At 41.4% G+C, this 9010-nt stretch overlaps 1 protein-coding gene across 2 annotated transcripts in view; it reads left to right on the top strand.

The window, feature by feature from the left end:
- The window catches only part of LOC142658621 (caveolin-2-like), an 8663-nt gene extending 236 nt beyond the window's left edge, over positions 1–8427 (top strand). Inside the window, exons 2-4 of one of the 2 annotated variants that reach the window (XM_075834211.1) lie at positions 3882–4033; positions 4988–5175; positions 8092–8427. In XM_075834211.1, coding sequence (XP_075690326.1) covers positions 3884–4033; positions 4988–5175; positions 8092–8248 — 495 coding nt within the window. In that variant the 5' untranslated portion in view covers positions 3882–3883 and the 3' untranslated portion in view covers positions 8249–8427. Of the gene's footprint in view, positions 1–3852; positions 4034–4987; positions 5176–8091 lie in introns of both variants that reach the window. The other variant, XM_075834210.1, reaches the window with a different exon arrangement.
- Positions 8428–9010: the final 583 nt, after the last annotated feature.

The raw sequence follows: 9010 nt of genomic DNA, 5'->3' as shown, positions 1-9010 counted from the left end.
ACGGTAAGTTCGTCTCAATCGGGCTTACCATGCCCGCTTGAGACGAACATTCTCCCGATGTTGCTAGAACTACAGTATCTAGCAACATCGGGAGCGCGCACACTGCAGAGCGGAGCGGCTTGATTGACATCGAGCCGCTCACGCCCCTTTTTAGAAAAGATAACCAGCACTTGCTGAGTTATCAAGTGTAAAAAAAAGGCACTTAGGAAATGAATTTTAAATTTTTTTTAACAGCAAATGTTTTAAAATTCATTTCCTGCTTAGAATGTATAAAAAAAAAAATTTGAGTCAACTTGGGACAACCCCTTTAAAGTCTTCTAGTTGAATTGGCCAGTATGTTGTCATTTGTACATTTTACATCATGGGGGTGGTGAGACAACAAAACTGAAATCCCTTAATTGTTACGTAGAGAATGGGAATGGTTTTATGCTCCTTTAGTAAAGTGTGGATATTATATTTTATCGTCAAGCAATCGTTATTGTTATAAAACGGAATCACTAGTAAGAAAAAAAAACAACAATGGGGAAAAAAACACTAAATCTGAACATAGCCTTATTTTTTTTATATTCAAACTGGTATCATTTTTCTATACTGACACTAGACAGTGCCATTCCTAAAAAATCTCCACAAGGGGGCAGCATTTTACTTGAATCACAATTTCTAGTCTTCTAGTATTGAACGTCATATAATAATTTCAGATTTGATAATAATTGTTATAGGACATGCATTTAAGGTCATTTCTGATATTGGGGAGTGAATAGTTCACGTGAATGGGACAGGGCCGCAGAGAACTGCAATCCCAGACACAGCCGCTACGGATGTGTACGGCAATGTGCCTGGTAAACTAAGAACTAGCTGGCTAATCGGTGGGGCCATCAATATTACAGTCAAGCAAGGATAGCCCATCAATATAACAGTCCAGCAAGGATAGCCCATCAATATAACAGTCCAGCAAGGATAGCCCATCGATATAACAGTCCAGCAAGGATAGTCCATCAATATAACAGTCCAGCAAGGATAGCCCATCAATATAACAGTCCAGCAAGGATAGCCCATCAATATAACAGTCCAGCAAGGATAGCCCATCAATATAACAGTCCAGCAAGGATAGCCCATCAATATAACAGTCCAGCAAGGATAGCCCATCAATATAACAGTCCTGGAGAACCTACTCTCAGTGATACTTTAAATATATCACTAGCAGAATGTCCCCGGTGTATTTAGCCAGCCCAGTCATTGTGTTCTGTATCTTCTTTTGATAGATATGCAGGTTTTGAGTGGGTTAGGTCCTGTTCACATCTGCATTGGGGCTTTCCATTCTTCTGCTCTGTCAGAAGAGCAGAACAAGGTAATGCCGGACACAACGGTTCCGTTGCAACACAGACACCACTGGCGGCCGATGGAACCCATTCAGTTTAATGGGTTCCATCGGCTTTCCGTTAGAGTGTCCATGGTCATACCTACTCTACTTTTGTCTTTTTGGACACAAAAGTATTTAACATTACATGGTTTTACCAGAAACAATAGCGCAGCAAGCCGCGCTATTGTTTCCGTAATCTCTGCCTTGCCGGATCGTGACGGAGGCCTCCCAACGCATATGTGAACAGGGCCTTAGTTGTTTTGTTTGCTATGCAGAAAATAATATACATAAATCTTGTGGAGTAAATAGTGTGCATCAAATTTATTGTGTTTTAGTCTCTTTTTACACCTCCCATGCCAGTTTTGATGGGTCTATAAAAATAAGTGTGGCTAAGGCATCGTTCACATCTGCGTCAGGACTCCATTCATGGGTTCTGTTGGAGCATCCCGTCAGGGGAACCTATGAATGGAACCCAAAATGAAACATCACAATTGGTTTTAATGGTGACGGATACGGTGCAATTGGTTTCTGTTTGTCACCGTTGTGTAAGGGTTCAGATGGAATGAATAGCGCAGTCGACTACGGTATTTATTCTGTCAAAGCGATGGAACCCTTACACAACGGTGACAAAAGGAAGCCATTTGCACCGGATCCGTCACCAATGAAATCAATGGTGATGCAAACGAAAACCTATTATTTCAGCTTGGATTCCAGTCACAGGTGCCCCTGATGGAAAGTTACGACATGAATGGAGTCCCAACGCAGATGTGAACGAAGCCTAAGAGAAATGTATTAAAAGAACGTTCAATTTTTTGCACAAAATACATATGTGAAATACGCCAGCCATGATGTGGCGTAAGTGTCCAACATGTCTATCAGGGTGCGCAACATTTATCATGCCACGTGGGAAATTTAGATAAATTTGGCTTGATTTGCACCATATTTGCTATTTATAAATCTCCCCCATTGTTTGAGAATAATGATTTGTCTCAAATCTTTATACTAAGCTGGTGGCATTCAGGTATATGTTAGAGGACCTGTATAATCAGAAAATGACATATTATTTAAAGGGAACCTGTCACATCTCCTGACTTGTCTATTTTAGTAAATTCTTGCATTTGCCAATGAAATAAAAATTCTGGAGCATATTTTCTTAGAACTATGAGTTGTGAAATTCCTCTGTTATTCCTCCTAGAAATGTATGAATAAATTGACAACTGGTTGTTAGCATTGCTATTGTGAAAGGGGCGTGTCCCTACACAATCTCACTCTGTCAGCACTGATTGGACAATGTCAGACTGTGTAGGGACACACCCCCAACTGGTAACACCCAGTTGTCAATTTATTCATACATTTCTAGGAGTAATAAGAGAGGAACAGCACAACGTAGAGTTCTAAGAAAAGATGCTCCAGAATTTTTATTTCATGGAGAATGTAATTATTTACTAAAACAGGAGAGGTGCCAGGTCCTAGTCTATGACATTTCTCTGTCAATTGACTTTCATTCATTGACGCTTCCATTAATCACACGCACCGTGTTGCACTGTCTATACAGACATTACAGGGAGGAAGTGCGTGTCTCCAATATGGCCACCCCAATATGGCTATATTTAAAAAATAAATAGCTGAAACATTTAAAAAACTGAATAAACACATGATTTTGCTTCTATAGACAAACATCTATTTAATAAAACTAAAATCAAATTTAGGCCCTGTTCACACAGATTATTTTGCAGGCAGAAAAATCGGCCTCAAAATTCCTGGAATTTTGAGGCAGATTTGACCTGCCGGCAGAACACTTGCCGCGTTTTTCGCCCACGGCCATTGAGCGCCGCAGGTACAAAAAAAGCCATGTAAAATGCGATCTCTGCCTCCCATTGATGTCAATGGGAGGTCAGAGACGGAATTGCCCGAAGAAAAGGCATGTTGCTTCTTTTTCCCGCGAGAGTTTTTTAACGCTCGCGGGGAAAAACTGCCTCCCATTGAAATCAATGGGAGGCGATTTCTGCCATTTTTTGGCGCTATTTCCGAATGCGGTTTCCACATCAAGAACAGCACCAAAATACTCAGTGTGAACTAGCCCTTACAGCTCATCAAATGTCTTGTCTATGGTTCTATAGATTCAAAATGAACATCGCCCCCTCATGGCTGTGCCAGGAATAACCCTGGGGCTATAGTATAAGGGCAGATAATCCAGCACAGCTGAGATGTTGAAGTCACCATATTTATATCGTAGTGACAGCTGGGATTGGCATGTCACAGAAAAGTGTCAAAGGGAGGGAGAGCGGGGCTGAAATTGTATCCACACCACCTCGCCAGCAGGACGTAGACAGGGACGCCGCAGATTTAGAGATACACTGTGATAGAGGAAAAAATAAGTGTGAGATACTACAGACATATTCACTTGAGTTATTAATGGGAAGCTAGAAACAAGCTTTTCTGTGAGAGTCCAAAACTCAAGACAGTGACAGGCAAAATTATCGGGACTTTAGTGATCTGCATTACTCCTGGACTCCTGCAGCCATGATTCCTGATCAGTATCTCATTGAATGTCCAATGGATCCGGAAAATGATGAAAAACTCCTGCAAAATCCTGCAAACACCACAGTGTACACCGAAGCCCCGGAAAAGCTGGATGCACGGGACCCTCGCGGGATCAACAAGCACCTAAAGGTACATACTGTATAGAAGATTGTGGATTCTTATGGAGTCGGGTGGGGTATATTGACAGCCATGGTCTGAGGTAACTCTGAAGATGCCACCTTCATTTTTATTTTGTGCCTTCTTGTCTTATTATTCGCTTCTGCGATAAGTATTCTTGATTTTAAATTGTAACCAATATCTAATCCATTTGTAAGATTTCTCTATGGAAAATGGGCGATGTAGTTATTCTCTGTATCGGTGATATACATCTCTTTGTGTAGAATCTATGCTGTACTGTACGCTGTAAATGGAGAGAGCTCCACCGAGAGTGATTACAGCATTGTGTAGTAAGCTGGATACAGATGTAGCCATCTTTATCTTGACTTTTACTGTCAAGAAACTTTAACTTGACTTCTTCATTGGCTTTTGTTGTGTGATATCTGCGCCGCGGCAAGTTATCAGAGTCAAGATAAACTTGGCTACATCTGTAGGTCATTCAGCTGATACCTTTTTCATCCCTTTTAGCTACTATGTCCCTCGCCATTATTGGTTGGCATAAAGGCAGGGACTGGGCAGACAAAAATTTGGAGCATGAATTATTTTTGGGATAGTAAACAGTCTGCATACCCTGATGATAATTTCCCAATAAGCAGCCCACTCCCATTTTTGTTGCATGCCCCGTCTATATGAGATCTAATAGGAAATGTTTATTGCTAACCATCAGATCTGCCAGGGAAAGGGCATTATCTGCAAGAATATAGTTCCCTTCTTGTAGCAATGGGTGTATTCTTAAATGGGTACCACATGCCTTGTATTCAGACCCCTGCCGATCAGTCCTACCGATATGCCATCAGTTACCAAGATTAGAGAACCCCTATCCTATAGAGATAAACAGTATATACAGTACCAATAATGTACATGATAGCCCTAACATGCTACATTTTAGATACACCATCTCTACTAATAATATTATTCTTGTTGTAGGTCGATTTCTCGGATGTCCTAGCGGAGCCGGACTCATTTCACAGCTTTGATAAAGTCTGGACCTGGAGTGACATTTTGTTTGAATCCTCTAAGCTATGGTGCTACCGAATCATCTCGCTGCTCTGTGCGGTGCCGGTGTCCCTGATCTCCGGAATACTCTTTGCTCTACTGGGCTGTTTCCACATATGGTAATGAACTTACTGACAATACATTAATAACACTAGGCTTGAGCAAATCTAGTTTTTCAGAAAACTCATACAGCCATTGGGGTGGAATAGCAATTTCAATGACTGGAAGGTTTAGAAAGGTAGTGGCAGTGCAGAGACGACCTGCAGCACAAAAATGTACTCATAGTTTGTGGACACCTACCTTAGTGGGTACACTCACACGTAGTGCCCACAGGTCATGCTTCTGTCAGACTTCTCCAAACTTCTTCCACTGTTGCATGTTGCAGGCAGGACTTTTTATGGAAACACTATGGCTGCATATAGTGCTAGGGAAAATAGCTGGCACCATAATGAGGGAAATAGTACGTATCCAACAATATACACATTAGGTCAAGTTCCCACAAGTAAACTGTTTTCAGTGTGATTGGTACTTTCATGGGTACATTGGTTCAAATTAGTGGAGATAAATAATCATCATAGATTGTAAGTCCGAAAAAAGACTTATCTCCATCCAGTTCAGCCTATTATTCTGCAATGTTGATCCAGAAGACGGAAAACCCCCCATGAGGCAACAGCCAAATTTCCTCATCTTGGGGAAAAATTATTTCCCGACTCCAATATGGCATCAGAATAAATCCCTGGATCAACGACCCATCTAAAGTAATCTAATATATATAACTTGTAATATGATTATATCCAGGCCTCTCTTGGACTCTTTCAGTGAATTCACCACAACAACTTCCTCTGGTAGAGTTCCACAGTCTCACTGCTCTTACAGTAAAGAACCCGCTTCTATGTTTGTGTAGAAACCTTCTTTTCTCTTTACTTAGAGGATGCCCCTTTGTTGTAGTTACAGTCCTGGGTATGATTCGATTATGAGAGAGATCTCTGTATTAAAGAGTAACTAAACGTTCGACAAACTTCTGACATGTCATAGTGACATGTGAGAAGTTTTGATTGGTGGGGGTCCGAGCACTGAGACCCCCACTAATCGCTAAAACAAAGGGGCAGAAGTGCTCGTGTAAGCGCTGAGCCGCTTCGTTTTTGTTCGGCTTTTACCGGAAAGCCAATATAGAGGAGTACAGTCTCATAGACTTTCTATTGAGCCCGTACTCCGATACATTGATTTCCAGAAAAGGCCAAACAGAAACGAAGCAGCTGAGCCCTCACACGAGTGCATCTACCACTTCTTTTTAGCGATTGGTGGGGGTCTCCCACCAATCAAAACTTCAGACAAGTCACTATGACATGTCAGAAGTTTGTCGAACGTTTAGTTACACTTTAACATTTGGTATATTTATACTACGTTATTAGGTCACCACTCAGCCTTCTTTTTCTGAACTAAATAACCCCAATTTTGATCATCTTTCTGGGTACTGTAGTCCGCCCATTCCATTTATTACTTTGGTTGTCCGCCGTTGAACCCGCTCAACCTCTTTTATGTCTTCTTGTGCACTGATGCCAAAATCTGTGCACAATATTCTATGTACGGTCTTACTAGACATTTGTAAAGTGCTAGAACTATGTTCCCATCATGTGCATCTATGCCCCTTTTGATGCACCCTATGATCTTATTTGCCTTGGCAGCAGCTGCCTGACACTGGTTGCTAGAGTTAATTTTTTCTGTCAACTAAAATTCTTAAAGAGGCTCTGTCACCAGATTTTGCAACCCCTATCTGCTATTGCAGCAGATAGGCGCTGCAATGTAGATTACAGTAACGTTTTTATTTTTAAAAAACGAGCATTTTTGGCCAAGTTATGACCATTTTTGTAGTTATGCAAATGAGGCTTGCAAAAGTCCAAGTGGGTGTGTTTAAAAGTAAAAGTCCAAGTGGGCGTGTATTATGTGCGTACATCGGGGCGTTTTTAATACTTTCACTAGCTGGGCATTCTGATGAGAAGTAACATCCTCTTCTCTTCAGAACGCCCAGCTTGTGACAGTGCAGATCTGTGACGTCACTCACAGGTCCTGCATCGTGACGGCCACATCGGCACCAGAGGCTACAGTTGATTCTGCAGCAGCATCAGCGTTTGCAGGTAAGTCGATCTTACCTGCAAACGCTGATGCTGCTGCAGAATCAACTGTAGCCTCTGCTGCCGATGTGGCCGTCACGATGCAGGACCTGTGAGTGACGTCACAGATCTGCACTGTCACAAGCTGGGCGTTCTGAAGAGAAGAGGATGTTACTTCTCTTCACAACGCCCAGCTAGTAAAAGTATTAAAAACGCCCCGATGTACGCACCTAATACACGCCCACTTGAACTTTTACTTTTAAACACACCCACTTGGACTTTTGCAAGCCTCATTTGCATAAATACAAAAATGGTCATAACTTGGCCAAAAATGCTCGTTTTTTAAAAATAAAAACGTTACTGTAATCTACATTGCAGCGCCTATCTGCTGCAATAGCAGATAGGGGTTGCAAAATCTGGTGACAGAGCCTCTTTAAGTTCTTTTCCATTTCAGTTTTACCCAGTATATTCCCATTTAGTATGTAATGGTGAAATGTATTTTCCCTTCCCAAGTGCATAACCTTACATTTAAATTCAAAATCCTACAATGACGTCGTATTAAAGGGGTTATCCCATCATGGAGATATGGATTTTATGGAGGGGTTGTGGAGGTCCTGCTTGGGATCTCCCATATTAGTTAAAATGTAGATCTACTTAAAAGAATATCTATCCCTCTGGAAGACCATGTATTTTATGATCAGCCATTCATCACAATGGGTAAAGTGTAATTCTACATGTATGTCCTGTACTTCTACAATTATGTAGGATAGCAAAGCTCCTATGGGACCACCCCTTTATATTAAGCCAAGAAAATATATTACTCTCAACAACACGTCATTTCATCTTCATTATTTTCACGTCTAATAATTTTATATATCATATTGTAAACTTTATTTTTATTGCTGACTGTTTTCTCATGTACAGGTGTGCCATGCCATGTATCCAGCTGTGTAACATCTGTATGCCACCTATCCGGACCCTCTGGGCCAGTGTACTGGACATATGTCTAGCTCCTGTTTGTGCCAGTCTGGGCCGCTGTTGCAGTTCCATATACATAAATGTGGCAAAGCAGCGGGTGTAGCGGAGCACGGATCAGCTTATCGGCACAAGCGGGGAACAAAAGTAACATACATAAAAAAGCAGTTCTAGTGCCAAGCATTCTGGGACTTGAATCGGAAAGCTAAGCTCCCAAAATGCATTGCACTGTTGGAACTAATTGAAAAACATAATAAAAATATCATAAAAATTTTTTGTAAATTATTTGCTTTGTTTTTATTTCCAGTCATAGAAACTATCATCTAGTTAGTTATTGCAGGACACCAGTCATCTAGATCAGTGAGTTATCATCATTGTGGCCTTGTTGGGCCCCTTTGCCCAAGTAGTTGATGAAGTACGGGACCAGGATCGGCCTTTGGTTGACCGGTGCCCTTTGCTGTACTTTCTATTGATGCCCCACGCGTATGATTTACCATATAGTGCCCAAATAATACAACCACACAGTGCTGAAATAAATTTGTAATAAGGCTTATAAATAATACTGCCAAATATTTGCCTAAATAACACTGTCCAATTGATAAACCAGGAAATGTTGCTGCTTTTATATTGAGCGTGGAATCGGGGGTGCAAGCTCCGGGTGCCCTGGCCAATGGCGCACCATTCAGTAGTAACATATCATGTACCACCGCACTGGTCGCACACCCCTAAGGACCTGTTGTATAATTTGCGGAACAGACACACGAATCCGCAAAAAAAACAAAAAACGGATTTCTGCATGGCCTCATAGAAATTAATGGCTCAGTATGATATCCGCAAAGAAACTGAATAGGACTTTGAAGAAAGCAAC

The sequence above is a fragment of the Rhinoderma darwinii genome, chromosome 8 (genome assembly GCF_050947455.1).
Source record: "Rhinoderma darwinii isolate aRhiDar2 chromosome 8, aRhiDar2.hap1, whole genome shotgun sequence".
NCBI lineage: Eukaryota > Metazoa > Chordata > Amphibia > Anura > Rhinodermatidae > Rhinoderma > Rhinoderma darwinii.
The sequence above is the reverse complement of the archived record's forward strand: the minus strand, read 5'-3'. Positions and strand labels throughout refer to the sequence as shown.